The sequence below is a fragment of the Bubalus bubalis genome, chromosome 16 (assembly GCF_019923935.1).
Source record: "Bubalus bubalis isolate 160015118507 breed Murrah chromosome 16, NDDB_SH_1, whole genome shotgun sequence".
Taxonomy (NCBI): Eukaryota; Metazoa; Chordata; class Mammalia; order Artiodactyla; family Bovidae; genus Bubalus; species Bubalus bubalis.
In genome coordinates this window covers 20,653,729-20,671,449 of record NC_059172.1, presented here as the reverse complement: position 1 = coordinate 20,671,449, position 17,721 = coordinate 20,653,729, and the positions used below count along the sequence as shown (strand labels likewise).

General features: G+C 45.2%; 1 protein-coding gene and 1 long non-coding RNA gene across 2 annotated transcripts in view; one reads left to right on the top strand and one right to left on the bottom strand.

Moving 5' to 3' along the window:
- Nucleotides 1–17,721, top strand: part of KIAA1549L (KIAA1549 like) — a 317,368-nt gene that overhangs the window by 227,229 nt on the left and 72,418 nt on the right. Inside the window, exons 11-13 of the mRNA XM_044929278.2 lie at nucleotides 3,113–3,276; nucleotides 9,409–9,599; nucleotides 16,461–16,588. Of these exons, the coding sequence (XP_044785213.2) occupies nucleotides 3,113–3,276; nucleotides 9,409–9,599; nucleotides 16,461–16,588 (483 nt within the window). The remainder of the gene's footprint in view (nucleotides 1–3,112; nucleotides 3,277–9,408; nucleotides 9,600–16,460; nucleotides 16,589–17,721) is intronic.
- LOC102413164 lies at nucleotides 6,396–16,572 on the bottom strand. Its single transcript, XR_006640081.1, has 3 exons — nucleotides 16,432–16,572; nucleotides 15,019–15,087; nucleotides 6,396–7,102 (listed from the first exon to the last, which is right to left on the bottom strand). It is a non-coding gene; the product is annotated as an uncharacterized LOC102413164 (long non-coding RNA).

Below are 17,721 nucleotides of genomic sequence, written 5' to 3'. Positions count from 1 at the left end.
TCCAGACTTGAGTCCTCAGTTTTGTGAGTTTAGCAGCCCCCAGAGTTAAACAGGATCAGGAGTACCAACTTACGCTAACCAGACTTATAAGAGAGTGATGTATAAACCAGATTGAAAGTATTTAATTTAAAATGTGGATTGGAACTTGGAGAAGGAAATGACAACCCACTCCAGTATTCTCCCCTGGAGAATTCCATGGACAGAGGAGCCTGGCAGAATACAGTCCATGAGGTCACCGGGAGTTGGACACGACTGAAGCAACTTAGCACACACAGCACAGTTTCATGGATGGAAACTACCAGGGAGAAGGGAACTTCTCCCTTAAATGGCTTTTACTCTATCCTTTGTGGAAACCTGTATGGGGAGCCAAATTGCAACAGGAATAATGATAGTTTAGTTATACATTCATTCAGCTTTTAATTGAGCACCTACTATGTGCAGGGGCTTCCCTGATAGCTCAGTTGGTAAAGAATCTGCCTGCAATGTAGGAGACCCCAGTTTGATTCCTGAGTTGGGAAGATCTGCTAAAGAAGGGATAGACTACCCATCCAGTATTCTTGGGCTTCCCTTGTGGCTCAGCTGGTCAAGAATCCACCTGCAATGCAGGAGACCCTGGTTTGATCCCTGGGTTGGGAAGATCCCCTGGAGCAGAGAAAGGCTACCCACTCTAGTATTCTGACCTGGAGAATTCTATGGACTCTATAGTCCATGGGGTCCCAGAGTTAGACACGACTGAGCGACTTTCACTTTCACTTTTCACTACTATGTGCAAGGCTCTGTTCTAGCCCTGGGGATGCAGCAAACAAGAGACAAAAAATAAACCTCCCTGCTCTGTTAGGGTATACGTGCTAAATGAGGGGCAGGGGGTGACAGATGGTGAGCAAATAACGTATGTATCATAGCAGATGGTGACATATACTTTAGAGTCTCACTATTCCAAGTATGGCCTGGGGCCCTGCTGCATGGGTATCTACTGGGAGCTTATTAGGCATGTTACCAAGTCCAAGCTCATATTACTCACCACATGTCAGGCCAACAAATTGAGACACAAGTTGTTGAGGCAAGGAATAGTGACTTTATTCAGACAGCCAGTAGACAGAGAAGATGGTGGACTGGTGTCCTGAAGAACCTATTATAGGTGGACCCATCCCAATCCACAAAATTAGAATCCACATTGAGCAAGATTCCCAGGTGATTGGTATGCACTTTAGTTTGAGGGAATTCCCTGCTAGGTCAGCTGGTAAAGAATCCACCTGCAATGCAGGAGATCCTGGTTCGATTCCTGGGTTAGGAAGATCTGCTGGAGAAGGGATAGGCTACCCACTCCAGTGTTCTTGGGCTTCCCTAGTGGTTCAGCTGGTAAAGAATCCACCTGCAATGTGGGAGACCTGGGTTCAATCCCTGGTTTGGGAAGATCCCCTGGAGAAGGAAACGGCTACCCACTCCAGTATTCTGGCCTGGAGAATCCCATGGACTGTATAGTCCGTGGGGTCGCAAAGAGTCAGACATAACGGAATGACTTTCACTTTCACACTTTGACTTTATAGTTTGAGAAGCACTGATTTAAAGGAACACTAAGTAGGAAAAGGGGGATGGAGAGTGCCTGGGGCAGGGATTGTTATTTTACAAAGAATACAGGGAAAGCCTCACAGATATAGTGACACTTGTTCAGAGCCCTGAAGGGATGAGGGAGAGAGTCATGTGGATATCTAGGTGAAGAGTGTTCTAGGTAGAAGAATAAGCTGATGTAAAGGCCCTGAGGCAGAAGCATGTCCAGCATGCTTAAGGAACAGTCAGAGGAAGGTAGACTGGAACAGAGTGAGTTGAAGGAAGAGCTTTAAGAGCAGAGAAGTAACTAGGATGGTTGGCTGGAGCAGATCACTTAAAGCCTTGTAGAAATTGTACTGTGGCTCTTACTCTGAGTGGGGTTGGAGCCTTTGCAGGGTTTGAGCAGAAGAGTGTTGTGATCTGAATTTTCAAAGGATCACTCCAGCTTCTGTGTTACAAGTAGACTATAGAGAACAAGGGAGGAGACCATTGCAGGAGTTTTCAGGTGAGACGTGTTGCTAGGTTGGACCATAGCAATAGAAAGAAGTGATATATTTTGAAGATGGGGATGACAGGGTTTGTTGACAAATAGGATGTCGGGAGGGAATAAAAGAAACAGGTTGACACTGATGACAGTTATTGGCCTGCACAGCTGGAAGGAAAGAGTTACCACTTATTGGAGAAGAGAATATCACAAGAACAGGTTTTAGGGGGTGGGAGATTGAGAGTTGTGTTCCAGATGTATTAAATTTGAGACATCTCATATGTATCCAGTTGGAGATTTGAGTTGGCAGTTGGATATAGGAATCTGGAGTTTGGGGTAGAGGTCCTAGTTAGAGCTATGTAAATGAGCATCATCAGCCCAGATGGTGTTTGATGCCATGAGTCTATGAGATCATCCAGGGAGTGGGAGAGATGAGAGCATGTGTGTTGTTAGCAGACAGTATCACAAGCTAAAACAACCAGTCACAGCCATCTTGCCCACCACCTTCCCTACAGTCTGGCCAGATTACCCGTGTCTAATCGGACATGGTATTGATTAGAGCATGGCATTTCCAAGCATCCCTAGCTGACCATGGCAGGATGGGAGCAGATCCGTCCACTCAGGTATGTTTTATTCATTGGTCATTCAGAGGGCGACTTCACTATAATATTTCGAGTCATCTCTCTGTGACCTTTGCCTCCTGATTGAAGCAACACACTAATCCTCAGAGTTCTTCTCTCTTCTTCTGATTCACGGACATCACCAGTGGGGAAAACTGATCCCAATCCATCTTCCTCTTCCTCCTCCTGGTCCTAGTAAAGACTTTCATTCATTGAGCACCTCCTACAGGCTACACCAAGCACCACATGTACCTTGTCTCTGATGCCTCACCACAAGATAGCCCATTTTACAGATGGGGACACTGAGACTCAGAGACCTGGAGTCACTTGTCAAGGCAAGAGCCTTTCTGAGCCCAAAGCCTCTCAACCACCTCATGACTGGGGACTGGAGGCGCTTATCTCAGGGGTGTTTTTGCTTCCCTGAGCTCCTGGTCACATGCTTCCCCCCTCAACTCCGCAGCCGTGGTGAAGAACCCACCCAACAACCTGTGGATCATCGCTGCAGTACTGGCGCCCATCGCCGTGGTCACCGTCATCATCATCATCATCACTGCCGTGCTCTGCCGCAAGAACAAGAACGACTTCAAGCCAGACACCATGATGAACCTGCCTCAGCGAGCAAAGGTATGTGTCGGAAGCCGAGAGGAGAGGGCTAGGAACCCTGGCCCGAGGGGGCTTTGCCTGCCTTTTGGCCACTGAGGTCATTGCAAATACCTTCAGAAACCTCCTCTTCAGTCCTCAAGTTGAAGGAGACCCTTTGGTTACTTATTTGAATGTTTAAAAAATTGTGGTAAAATATACATAACATAACGTGCACCATTTAGCCCTTTTTAAGTGTTCAGCTCAGTATTATTAAGGATATTTGCATTGTTGTGCAAACCTTCATTTTTATAATTGGGACACAATAACTCTTGGCTCTAAGTGCTTCTCAGTGCTTTGCAGGTACCAGCTCACTTACTCTTCGTAGCAGCCCTTTGAGGAAGAACATTATTTTTCAGAGGAGGAAACAGAGGTACAGAAAATGAGGAATTAGATAGACTTGAAAGGGGTCTCAGAGCTCATCTGATCTGACACCTTCCCTTTTACAGAGAAGTGACTTTTTCATGATGGCACAGTGAGTAAGTAGCAGAACTGATGGTAGAACCAGGTGTCTTGGCTCCTAACTCAAGGCTCTTTGGGGGCACATCAGACCCTCAAAACCTTCCTTCTTCCCCTGGCCAGAGTGGCTGATCTTTAAAGGCTACATGACGGGGACTTCCCCGGTGGTCCAGTGGCTAAGAGTTCACGCCCCCAGTGCAGGGGTTCCAGGCTATATTCCTGGTCAGGTAACTAGATCCCACATGCTGCAACTAAGACTTGGCTGCAACTAAGACAGTCAAATAAATAATTAAAAAAAAAAAAAGGCTGCATGATGACCAAGCTGCAGAGCCTTGGCAGGGCAGCTGTCAAACCCCAGTTCAGTGGCTCCACTGAAGGCTAGCGGCGGGCTCCATCCACCGTCCACAGCCTCCACTGGGCTGCACCATCCCCCTCCAGTGACTGGGAGAGGGGCAAACTGGGGAAATTCTGAAGGCGAATTTTCCAGTCGGACTTCCCTGGCGGCTCAGCAGACCCAGGTTTGATCCCTGGGTCAGGAAATGGCAACCTACTCTAGTATTCTTGCTTGGGAAATCCTATGGACAGAGGAACCTAGCAGGCTATATAGTATGGGGTCACAAAGAGTCAGACACGACTGAGCAACTCAGCAATAACAAGTTTTCTGGTCATGTAGCTCCCTTCACCATAGTCCCCAAAAGGAATATAATAACCTCTACTACCCAGATTATCATATCATGTTTAAATAATGTCTTACAATATCCTGGGCTCTTCTAGGTCTGTCACCTTGTTTGCTCATCACAGTAGTCCTATGAGGTAGGTCAAAGTCAGGGCAGCTCTTATGATTTTCATTTTACTGCAGAGAAACTCAAAAGAATGAGAGACAATGGGACTTATCCACAGCAGAGGGGGGCACTCAGGTCCACACCTGAGTCTTTGGGCTTTGTCTACATTATACACCATCCTGAACCCTGACACTTGGTGGGTAGAACCCTCCTCCAGCCCCTTACCTCTGCGCTTGTTCTGCCTAATTCTCTGGGCAAGAATGAAATAGAGAATGGAATTGCACATCCACTGGACCGCATGACTTGGTGGTTGTCCTTGCTGGGAGTCACGCATGCCTAGTTCTTCCTGGATGACCATACCTTGCTTCAACAAAAGAAATCAAATGAATTTGGTTGTTTATTAAGCCGAGTCACCTGTTGAGAAGCTGCAGCTTGCTGAGACACTCTGTCTAGCGAAGGGTCCAACCCCAGAGAATGTCATTCCGTGTCTGTTGACACAAAGGTACCCGCTGCCAGGACGCGGCACGATGTTGGTAATTACCCAAGCAATGAAAAATGAAGCTATTCCAAGAGGGGGTATTTCATTTCCATTTTAGCTCAGTTACAATCTGAGCCTTTCAGACATAACAGTAATTACCAGAATCTAATTGCAGCCAAGTCCAGGAATGCAAAGCATGCCATACCGAGGTTGTAAATGCCATCTTCATGTGATTGATGAAGGCAGAATTTTATTAATTTGCTGAGATGAGCTGGGCAGCACATGATTTCAGCATATCCCCTGGCTGGAAAGCTGTCTGAGGCTGGAACAGATTCACGTTTGTGGGTTTTCATAGCCCCTTTTATGTCCTTGCCCAGCACATTGTGCTTCAAGAGATACCCAGCTGCTGTGGAAAATCAAGCAAATTTATGTTGCGTGACATGACTGAGTTCACTCGTGGGGGTGGCAGCGGTTGTTTTCTCCCTCAGTGAGGCTGGGCTACGCACTTTGATTTCCAAAGCCCTGTTATCACGGGAAACCAGTGGGGTGGAACTGCCTCCTTCTCACCACACTCCTTCTGCTGGTGCAACCCGGGGACACTGCAGCATTCGCCAGAGGAGCGAGCCGCCTGCGTCACTTCTCACAACCTGGCTGTGTGAGCAGAATTCATTTAGTGCCAAGGGACGAGGTGGGAAGAGAAAGTTAGCTATTGCCACCAACCCAGAGATGGGGAGGATGGTCTCCTAGTCTCCAGGGACACCGCTGCATCTGTAAGAATGTTGGCTGCGGAGCCAGAGGACACGGCTGGGGACCTTTGCTGAGCCTCACTAGTAGACCCAGCAGGCTCAGACGAGGTGAGTGTGGCTGTCTCAGAGCCGAGATCAGGCCATACCTGCCTGCTCCCTTCTTCAGAGACAAGGTATCAATACCACAGACGTAAGCCTGTTACCACTGCAGTCAGCCGGACCCAGGCAGAAGGTTAAAAAAATGATCGACACAGGAGGAGAGCTGGGTGTCATGCCTTTGTCACCTCCTTTCTTCCTAGTTCACTTTGCTTCCTCTTTGTCATTGGATTCACAGACTTTCCCCAGATGGTCCCTTCATATAACTGAAGAGAACATGGCCCCTTGGAACAGGCAACCTGAAGAGAAAGTTGTTAAGGCCATATGGAGACACAAAACAGAGCTTGGAGGGTTGGCATGGCCTGCTCAGGATGGCTCAGTTACCCCCTAAAGATGCCCTGTTCTTTTCTCACATACTATTTATATGTGCCTCAGTTTTCCCCATCTGTGCATTGGGGGTGATACCAGTGTTCACTTACACTTTGTTGTGAGGATTGAGTTATGTGAATTACTTTGAATGTGCCCTGTACAGAATAAACATTATAGGTAAGTTGATTTTTATTATTACACATGTTTCTTAAAAATATCCAGGTAACATGTCTACCATTAAAATTGTTGGGGATTATTTTGATTTGATAATTTTACAAAACTCATTAAAGCAACTATAAATGTTTCATGATGTTGTATTAGTAGTGTTAGGGGTTTCCAGTGTGTGTCCAGTGGGCAGTTAGTTAATCTCAGGTGATTTTCAAGTTGGAGGTTAAAAGACAACTATCCTGTCAGTCAAAAGAGCAGGATACAAGTCTTGAGTCTTTCACCACCTAGCTGTGTGGTCTTGGGCAAGTCACTGAACCTCTCTGAGCTTTTGTTTTCTTACCCATAAAGTGGAGACTGTGCTGTTTGCCCAGTTTTCCCCATAGGGTTGTTGTGAGAATGAAATGAGGTGTCAGTGTCTTGCAGGCTGTAAGTACTGAACATGTACAGGGATTCTTGTTAACCTAATAACAAAGGCCACATCTTAAGCTTGTCATTCCTTAATGTCCTTCTGGTCACCCATCATCAGCTCAGTCCCCTGAAGTATCCAGTGCAGTGTGAAGGAACCAAAGAAGGTGGAAATGAGGGGGACAAGCCAGCACCAACTTGTCCTTTTCACTAAATTCTTAGCCGCTGCTGCAGACTGCCGATGGCTCACACACAGGCCAGGAGACTGAAAACAGGAGCCAGACGAAGTGTGGTAGGAGATGCCCGACCTAGGTGGCAGGAAGAGAGAAGAGGCGGCGGGATGAATCATCAAGCAGTGTTTGGGTGTTCTGGCTCTGGCCCCTATGGTTCTGGATTCATATCCTGGCTCCACCATAGACCAGCTGAGTGAGTCTGGGGAAACTGATGAACCTCTCTGAACCTCAGTTTCTTCATCTTTAAAATGGAGAACCATAACAATACCTACCTCCTTGAGCTACAGTGAGGATGAAATGACATAACTCATGTTATATATTCAGTATTATACCAACGATATCAAGTGAAACTGAAACTGTGAGCTTCTTGAGGGTAGAGGAGCCAGTTATTATTCACCTTTTTATTTCCAGCACCAAGCACAGTCCCTGACACAAGCCAATGCCCAATAACTAGAGTTGGAACAAAACTGAACAGGATAATGGGAGGATAAGGGTAGAACAGAAAAGGGACCAATAGGAGATGAGACTGGACACATGGGTTCACACAGAATTCAAGGGTCTTGAATGCCTTGCCAAAGAGTTTGGGTGCCAGAGAGAGTTTTTAATGAGAGAGTGATGACCTGATTAATTTCTAAGGGAGGATTTCTAAGGGAGGAATCCTCTAACTTTGGAGGATTGTCAAGGATGGGTCTGGAAAGGAGCAGAATCGAAATTACAAGACCATGGCAGAGTCAGTACAGCACTGGACCTGGGGAGAAGAGGTCAGTTTCCAAAAACATTTCAGTTGAGTTCAACTGGTGATTAATTGTTTATAGGAGAAGCAGGTTCAGTATTCTAGGAACATCAGCAAGTCATGGGTTGTCATGTCTCCCTCCAAGGGATCTTCCCTATCCAGGGATTGAACCCACATCTCCTGTGTCTCCTGCATTGCAGGCAAATTCTTTACTGCCAAGCCACTGGAGAAGCCCTTGGCTATACTACAGACAGCTTGAAAAAGGAAGCTTTTCTGGATTTAGCAATAAAACTCCCTCCTATTCTGAGACACGATGTGATGGGTTGGGCCACGGTCTTAGACCATTTAATCTGGCCTTCCTGTTACAGTTCTTGACTAAGTAAGGTGCTAAAAGAGGAATGTCTTATCATATCAAGTTCTGATAGAACCCAAACGATAGAGGTTAATTTTCACCCCAAATTTTCTGAAAGAGAATCGCTGATGTCCATTTCACCTGGCCAATGATTTAGTAGGCAGGAAAACAATTTTAACAAATATTGATTGAGTACTTACTATGTGTCAGGTACTTAGCTCAATGCTGGGCTTGAATTTACTTATCTACACAGCGTCCCTTTGAGGGTGGTTAAATATCACTGTCACAGACATACACGTTTGATCCTGCTCACACTATATTCTCTCCATGTTACAGGTGAGGAGACATGTGCAGAGAATCTCAGCCACTTACCCAAGGTCACACAGCTAATATGTGTCAGAGACAGGATTTGAACCCAGGCTGTTTTCAGAGTTGCTGCTCCTAGCCACCCCATCGTCCTGCCTCAAATCCGTATTGTGCTGCTTTGGGGCATAGAGCAGAATAGAGACACTCACAGGAATTGTTTAAACAAGCTTCTTGGTTTTTTATTACCCCACTAATACATGTCTGTTGGGTTTTGCTCACAGCTGCCCTATTCACTTGGGACTTCAGACACTGCAATAAAAACCTTGCTAATTTCTCAGTCATGACAAATGAGAGGTGAGCTAGCCTGCTAAAGGGAATGGTCTGGATTAGAGAGTGATTCCATAAGTTCCATTTTATTGTTAATAATTATACTGCCTCACATGTGGTAGCGTGTTTCTCCTCTTTTGTTTTCAGATCTGTGATTCTCTGTAACACTGTAGGGTGGTGAAGGTAGAACAGATATGATAATCTTCATTTCTCAGATTAAAACATTGAGGTTCAGATTTCAATGACTTGGCAAAGTCACAAAACCTGTTATTTCACAGGACTTAAGGGATGACAGAACTATTCTTATGTAGAAGAGGCAGGACCTGTTTAATGTAGCAATTAAGAGCTTCTAATTAGCAGTATCCAGTGACTTAGAATAAGTGGTCTAAAATCCTTGAAAGAACTTGTAAACATATTTGCATCTTGTTTATACTATTCATTTTTCTGAGTCTTATCTATGGAAGTTCTGTAGCTAGGTGGAATTAATGTGGACTTTGATTTCGTAGAGACAGAAATCAGGATGGAGATTTGAGTTAACTCGTATTCATCGGAAAGCTAAGTATGGTCCCATCATGTGCACTTTCCCGCCTGTCTTCTCTTAAAGCTGCTATGAGCATCACACTTTGCCAGAAACATGACTGCAAATCTGTTTCCTCTTTGCAGCCTGTGCAGGGCTTTGATTATGCCAAGCAGCACCTGGGCCAGCAAGGGGCGGACGAGGAGGTCATCCCGGTGACTCAGGAGACGGTGGTCCTCCCACTACCCGTTAGAGATGCTCCTGCCTCTCAGGAAAGGGATGCCCCTCAGGATGGAAGCACCATCAAGACAGCCAAATCCATCGAAACCAGAAAGAGGTAGGCACGGGGCCAAATTCTGCCTCTCTGTGTCAGCGAGAGAAATAATTGATAGGGAGAAGAGCTGAAGCCCTCAATTCCTCTGTTTTCTTTAAAAATTCCCCTTCATACTTGTTGTGAATATTTGAGAAGGATACTAAGGAAGAGGATACGAATCATAATTCCTGCATCTCTTGAGCCATCCATCGTTAACGTTTTAGATGTCTAATCAACCACAATGGTTGAGGTTTTCTTCTTAGATTTATTGTAACAAATTTGGCACTGATGTTACACTTATATTTTAAAATTTATCTTAAAAGCAGTGCCTTTGGTTCAGGATAGTTGTATTTTATCTGGCAATTTCTCTATAGAGCTTATGGTTTTAGTTCAAAAACCAGTTATTGGGCTTTTACTATGAGCAGGGCACTTTGACAGGCATTGGGATGACTAAAGAAAGGTTTAAGATTGATTCCTGACCCCAAGCATCTCATGATGGAAAAACAGAGATAAATCGTTGGAATACCAAGCCTGATGGACAGGTACCTACTATGGAGTCTAAACCATGTCCTGGGGAAAAGAGAGAAGGAAGAATTTAATTCTGATGTGGGAAAGTGTCATGGAAGAGGTTATGTTTTAACCAAGCCTTGAAGGACAAGTGGGATGTCCATGGAGGGGAAGAGATAAAATCATCCAGGCTGGAAGAGCCGGGAGACAGCAATGATTACTTATGATGAATGTCCTTGGGGTTTAAGCTCACAATGCTTGAAATGCAGTGAAAGATGAAACCAGAAGATAGATGAAAACTGTGGAGAGTCTTAACTGCCAGACTGAGGAGTTTGACCTTTATACTCTAGGCAGTATTAAGCCACTGAGAGTTCTTCAGGAAGACAGTGATGCCCGACCTGTATCTTAGAAAGACTACTCCAATGCATTGTGGATGATAGATGGGAGAGGTTAGGCTAGAGGCCAGGACACTTGTTGGGACTTTGCAATAGCCTCACAAAGAGGTAATGAACTCTATGGCCAATTCTGTTGCCTGGCTAACCAACTCTCATTGCCAACCTCTTTCTTTCTTGCTTGGGACCACAATGGTGGCTGAAAAACTACATCCTGTTGGCCTCCTTCTCTCCTTTCAGGTAACAGATATTTATCAATTGTTTGCTGTTAACCAGGCACAAAGGATACTGCAACGAACAAGACAAAGTTCATACTCCTACAGTTGTTACAGTTTGATGGGGGGAGAGATAGACAATAAACAGAAAGATAAAAATATAGTAGGTTGGGAGGTGATGGGGTTGGGAGGTGATGAGTATGAAGAAGAAAACCAAAGCACGGTAAGGAATTGTAGATGTGGAAAGGGGAATATGATGCTACTTTAGCAAGAAGTTGGGGAAGGCCTCACTGATAAAGTGACATTGAGAAAGACTTTATTGAAATGATGTGTAAGGTTATCTAGTGGAAGAACATCCCAAGCAGATGGAACAGTATGTGCTAAGCCCAGAGGAGGAAATGTCTTGACTTGCTTAAGGAAGAGCATGAAGGCCAAGGAGGCTGATGTGAACTAGGGAGGAAGTTTTTAGCAGCTGAGTCAGAGAAACTAACTGAGGTTGATCTTGTCAGGCTTTAGAAATCAAAGTCAGAACTTGGGATTTTATTGTGAATGAAGATTAGGAGTCCTTAGAAGAGGGTTTTGAGAATAATGACAGGATGTGACTTGCATTTTAAAGGCTCACTCTGGCTGCTGTGTGGAAATAGACTGTAGAGAAGCAGAGAGACCCATTAGGAGGCTTTTGTAGGAGTCCAGGTGAGAGATGGTGGTGTGGACCAGGGCATGGAGATGTGGGAAGTGATTAGGCTCTAGAGGTGTTTACAAGGAAGAGCTGACAAGATGTGCTGATAAATTGTTGTGTAGTATGGAAATAGAGAGGGATGATTTGCCATTTTTGTGCTGGGGAAGACTGGAGAAGTTTGGATGTGGACATGTTCAGTGTGAGATGCCCATGAGACATGCAAGTGGAGACATTGAGAGCTCAGTTAACCATATGAGTCTGGAGTTCAGAGGAGAGGTTGAGAGTCGAAACATAAATGTAGGAGCTATCAGTGTTTAGTTACAAAAATCTCTGAGACTAGATGGGCACCTTGGAGAGTATAGATGGAGAAGAAATCTAAGAACTGATGCCTGGGACATGGCAGTGATTAGAGACCCAGATAATGAAGATGAATCGGCAAAAGATTCTGAAAAGCATCCATAAGAAAGGCATGAGAACAAAGCAAGAGTGGAATCCAGGAAGCCAAGAGAATGAAGTTATTTCAGGAGGAAGAAAGGATTGTTTGTATCAAATTTACAAATTTTGTATTGGAGTCAAGCATCGAGTCTCCGAGCTTTTCTCCAGGAGATCTTAGTACCTAAAAAGGAATTACAGAGAAACAGAGGGTTGGATTTCAGCTTGTGTGGGGAAGAATGCGGAGGGCATGTTGATTAATTATCTGTTGCCCCATAACAAACCACTCTAAAGTTTAGCAGCCTAAAACAGCAACCATTTATTTAGCTCGTAATTTTTGGGGGATCAGCAGTTTTGGCTGAGCTCAGCTGGGTGGTTCTTCTAGTCTGAACTTGGCTTGGCTGATCTCAGCTGGGCTGTCTCATGCATCTTTGGTCAGGGGGGAGGTCTGCAGGGCTAGCTTGCTGATTGACAGCCTTGTCTGGGGTGGCCAGGTAACTGGGGTGTCTTGGTATGTGGTCCTGAATCCTCTAGAAGGTTAGCTCTAGCTTTTTGACAGGATGGTTACAGAGTTCCCAGGGAAGCAAGAAAACAAGCCCCAAACAAACCTCAAGTCTTTGCTTGTATCATGTTTACTGCTGTCCGATTGGCCAAAGCAAAACACAAGAGTCAGTGTGGGAGGGGAGTACCCTAAGTTGGTTACAGGGAAGTGTGAACAAATTGGGGCCTTGAATGCCAGGGTCCACCCCAGCCTGGAGTTGAAACATACAGAGAAGCAATGGATGATGTATCGGAGTTGGCTGGCCAGTAGTGTTATCTATAGTAATTACTCTCATTATGATCTTTGCCAAGTACAGTAAAGGCACGTTAATAATTTTTTATCACCTATTAGGATGACACTTAAAAGAAATAAATAGAATTACTAAAATTAGGATATTAACATAGCTCTGCACTGCCAGGAAGAATAGAAACTTTTCCACACATTCTAGTTGAGTGGTTTAAATTATGCAAAGCTTTCTCTTTAAAAACTGGTTTTAGAACAAGTTCTTTTTTTCATGAATTTGCAAGGAGTCTACTCTTGCTAATCAGATTCAAATTCTTTAACCTCAGATTTTTATTAAGAAATACTAGCTTATGAAACAAATACAAATAAAGAAAACAATGACCCTGTTAAATGATATCTCCATTTGCTTCATAATTTTGTCTACAAATATAACTTTACTAAGGGCTGGCTATATCATTGCCAAAACTGTGGGACATACCTCATCTCTGTTCAAGTTCAACTGATCACAGGAGTCTCTGATCATTTAGGAAGATTTTAAGATGCCAAATCCAAGAACAAGCGTATCATACATCTATGTTTCTGTCTTCCCCAACTTGCCACATCAGTCTCCTCATTCTTGCCAGACCAGGACTGTGTGACCTCTCAGAATGGGGCTGTTAGATGGTCCAAAAAGTTTTGCAAGTGAAGAATAAGGGAGTGACTTCTCTGGTGGTCCAGTGGTTAAAAGACTATGCCTTCCAGTGCAAGGGATGCAGGTTCGACCCCTGGTTCGGGAGCCGAGATCCCACGTGCCTCATGGCCCCCCAAAAGCCAAAACATAGAAAATGGAAACAGTGTTGTACAACTTCAATAGAAGACTTAAAAATGATCCACACACACAAAAATCTTTAAAAACAAAAAAAAAGAATAGGGGAAACCAATGATTTTGGTGATCATTAAGATATCTCCATTCTTCAAAATTGTTTTAAAACTGAAGGAAAATGGAAGATTTAGCTGTGTGCAAACAACCAGATGATGTTTCAGGTTCTTATGTAGGCTTTTGGCAATGCTATCTTCTTGGTCCATGACTGAAATTATGAGCAAGGATGGAGAATTGACCTCATAGGGACAGCCATTTGCAGTGGGCACTTCAATGCATGGACTGGTCCTGATTATTCAGCAGTTGATTTAATCCCCACCCCCATGATTATTCTTCAGGATCTGTGTCCACCCAGACTCAGAATGGGGACTATTGAGTTCAGTAGCCTTAGACTGCAGCCTCTCTGGTGACCCATTTAAAGACATTTTTGTCCCTGTCCTGAGTGGACACACACACACACACATCTTACCCTCTGTTTTGGATCAGAAATTCATGGAATTGACAAACCCGGGTCTCCTGCATTGCAGGCGGACTCTTTACTGTCTAAGCCACCTAGCCCTATGAATGGAGTTGACAGTTTCATGTAAACAGAAGTCTATAAGCTGATGCAAGAATAAAGCAGAGTTGGGCTCCCCCCTCCACCCCGGAAATGTGCTCATTCATACCTTTCCTTAGAGGGAAAGGAATAGCCAGAAAATTGTTTCAAGATCAAATGAGGTAAGAGACATGCAAAGGCCTCAGAAAAACCATTAAATGTTTTGTGCATGTAAAACAAGTTGCCGGGAGCTTTTCTTTCTGGACCTCAGTGAAAAATCCCTTTGTCCCAAAAAGCCAATGGGAAGAGTTCAGTTCAGTTCAGTCACTCAGTCAGGTCTGACTCTTTGCGACCCCATGAACTGCACCACACCAGGCCTCCCTGTCCATCAGCTACTCCTGGAGTTTACTCAGACTCATGTCCATTGAGTTAGTGATGCCATCCAACCATCTCATCCTGCCATCCCCTTCTCCTCCAGCCTTCAATTTTGCCCAGCATCAGGGTCTTGGGGAGAGTAGGTGCCATTAACTGTGAAGTTCTGAAAACAATCCTAGAGCATGTGTGTGTTTGCACACCTGGCACTCAGTGATCACATAGTTAATGCCTCATTCATATTTCCCAAACTACATTTGTTGTATTACTTTTATGGTGAAAGAGGTTGTGGTAAAAAAACAAAACAAAACAAAACAAAACAAAACCCAGGGAAGTGCTGAATTAAACAAAACAAGATGAATCTCTTTCTGACAGGACTGATGGGACCCTTTGAAGTGCTAACATGCTATCAGAATGCCCAAAGAGGGAGTATTGTAAACGGTTTCTCCCAGACTCATGCTTGTCTGCATGTCCTTGGCAGAGAGCATCTCCTGTGGCCCTGGGTGTGCTCTGTGCACTCGTGCCGACTCTGCCTCCTCCCATGGTTGTGAGTGGGCACTTTCATTGTGCATGGTTTTTAGGGTGCTGAAGTGCATGGAAATGTGCATGACTGAGAATCCCAAATTCTCAGAGGAAAAGAGGGAAATGGGAGGAAGAGACTTACTTACGGGTCAGGGGCTGCATTTTATTCCAGTCAGTTTTCCATTGTAGGGGCCACATGCCAGTAGGTTCTGAGTCTGTGCAATTGACAAGAGAAGAACAAGGGGTTTGGTGAGCCTCTGGATAGCTGCCCCCTGACTGTCTCCCCCAGAGGGGAAGGCAGTGGGTCTTTAGCTCATCCCACCCACAGGCTTGGTGTGATCTGGGGTGTGTGAGCCTCAGCAGGGGCAGGAGTCCATTTCCCCATAGGTTCCAGAGGACCAGAGAATGGCCCCAAGGGAAGGCAAAAAGGCCCTGTGGCTTGCCCTGTGTAAGGCCTGCCTCCTCTGGGACACTGTAGAAGACAGAAAGGGAAGGGGCTCTGGCTTCCAGGGCTGACTCACCACTTCCCAACTCTGCCCTGGACAAAATACCCCGCCTCCTGAAATTCACATTCCTCACTTGCTAACAAGAGTGGCAGTCACCATGCCAGTTGGCTGTAATAAGGATGTAGTAACAGTTTGAAGGGCTTCCCGGTGGGCGCTAGTGGTAAAGAACCTGCTTGCCAATGCAGGAGACGTAAGAGACGGGGGTTTGATCCCCGGGTCAGGAAGATCCCCTGGAGAAAGGAAAGGGCATCGCACTCCAGTATTCTTGTCTGGAGAATCCCATGGACAGAAGAGCCTGGAGGGCTGCAGTCCATAGGGTCTTAGAGTTGGACACGACTGAAGTGACTTAGCACTGAGCACAACAGTTTGAAAGCATGCAGCACAGTCCTTGGCACATAGTAGGTGCTCATGGTGGGTTTTTGGAGAACGTGGGTGGTATCCTCATATCTCTGTATGCCTGTAAACCTGGCACAGATCCCAGCACAGAGCAGGGATTTCTAAATGAATGGATAGCTCAAATTGATAGATTCAAATGTAAGTGGTTACCAGTTAGCACAAAGAATGTGTGTGCATGTGTGTGTGTGAGAGAGAGAATTCAGTGGTGGAGAGTGGCTTAATCTTTAGGAGTCAAGGTATATTCTGTAAAGAAACCAGCCAAAGAGAACCATGTTTTATGCATGTCCCTCAAGATGCCATGTGAATCAAGCACTCTGCAACACTCTCCAAATTGCCATGTTTTAAAGAGGGCACAGTGAGCAAACGCCATCACTGCCTTGTCCGTAGTCCCTGGGGGTTAGTGAAAAGGAGTTGGGAATGGAGGGCTGCACTCGTTGAACTTCTCTGCAGAGCTAAGCACTGGTAAACGCACTTTACAACAGCTAGCTGCTTAACCCTGTAGTGTTAAGCTATAGGGTTATATATACTGCAGGGTTTGTTTTTTCCCCTTTTCCTGTGTTATGTCTTCTTGGTGGATAAAACCGGAAAGAAAGGCTACAGACATAAACTGTGCAAATAAAATAACCTTGAGAGGAGGCTGCTCCAGTTGAAACTTACCGTCTCCCTGTTGCTATGGTTACCTCCAGCAGGTCGCCCAGTGAGAATGGCTCTGTCATCAGCAACGAATCAGGGAAGCCCAGCTCGGGGAGGCGCTCACCCCAGAATGTAATGGCACAGCAGAAAGTGACAAAGGAGGAGGCTCGGAAGAGAAATGGTGAGAAGCCTTCCCTGCCAAGCTCCACCCCCGAGCCCAGCCCACACACACTCGCGCAAGCGCGTGCTCACACTTGCACACCAGTGTGCTTTAAATCAGCCCCCCACGCTCCTCCTTCCTGTGTCCTACAAAGGTCCTACCTACCTTCCTGAGGTATCACACTATACCCTTCCCTGAATTATTCTGTTTCACTACCTCTGCCCTCTGTTCTTATGGGACTGCACAGAAAAAACCTCATTTACAGGTTGAACTGAGGTTTGCTTAGAGATTTTTCTTATTTGGGGGTGAATTGCCTTGATTTCTAGCACCAGGTCCACTAGGGTGGCAGGTTTCCGAACCGATGCTTGTCTTGGAGGTTGCCCTTCATTTTCATGCCCTGAGTCCCTTGATAAATTTCAGGGGTTCAGTCTGTGCCTGTGAATCCAGATAGTACAAGTCTAGCTCCCCCAGGAAAAACAAGACAGTAATAAATCTGTCGCTATAAAAATCAGCCCGTACTCCTGTCTTTATTCTTCAGGGCAGCTTAACCATTTAGTTTCTCTCTAGGACAGGTCTTTTCCCTCCCCGTAAGGACTGGTCCTGGGGGTTGTTTACAAGTGGTCACAGCCGCCTTGCTGTGCTGTCTCACCGTCTATAGATGGCCTCTGTCAGGCATCATTGTGCAGCCTCCCGCCCTCCTCCTCATCTTACTTTTGACCTGAGCCTCATTTTTGCTCAATCCTTCCGTGTATGATGTCTCTGCCACTCAGATCAGGGAAAATTCCTTTTGGATCTCCAAGGGTTATAGATGGAGTCCTATAGCAATGCCAGGTGAAAAGGCAAACAGTCTGGCACTCTGGTTGGCTGTGCTTTTTTTTAAAAAGGAATTTGATGAAGTGTGGTTCAAGGACTCTGTCTTGAAGAGAGCACCAGAATATTCTTTTGTTTTCAAATATCACTTATTTCTTTTTTTGACCAAAAAAGAGTGACACAATGGATTTGTCTTCTGTAGGGAAAACGTGGTCCCTATTTCTGGCCATTATGTAAAGCATTTGTTTAAACTGGCATACCGATTTGATTCTTAAATTTTTTTCTTTTCCTAAACCCCTCTATGTTCTGTAACATAGAGATCGTTCATTCCATGCCAGAATCAG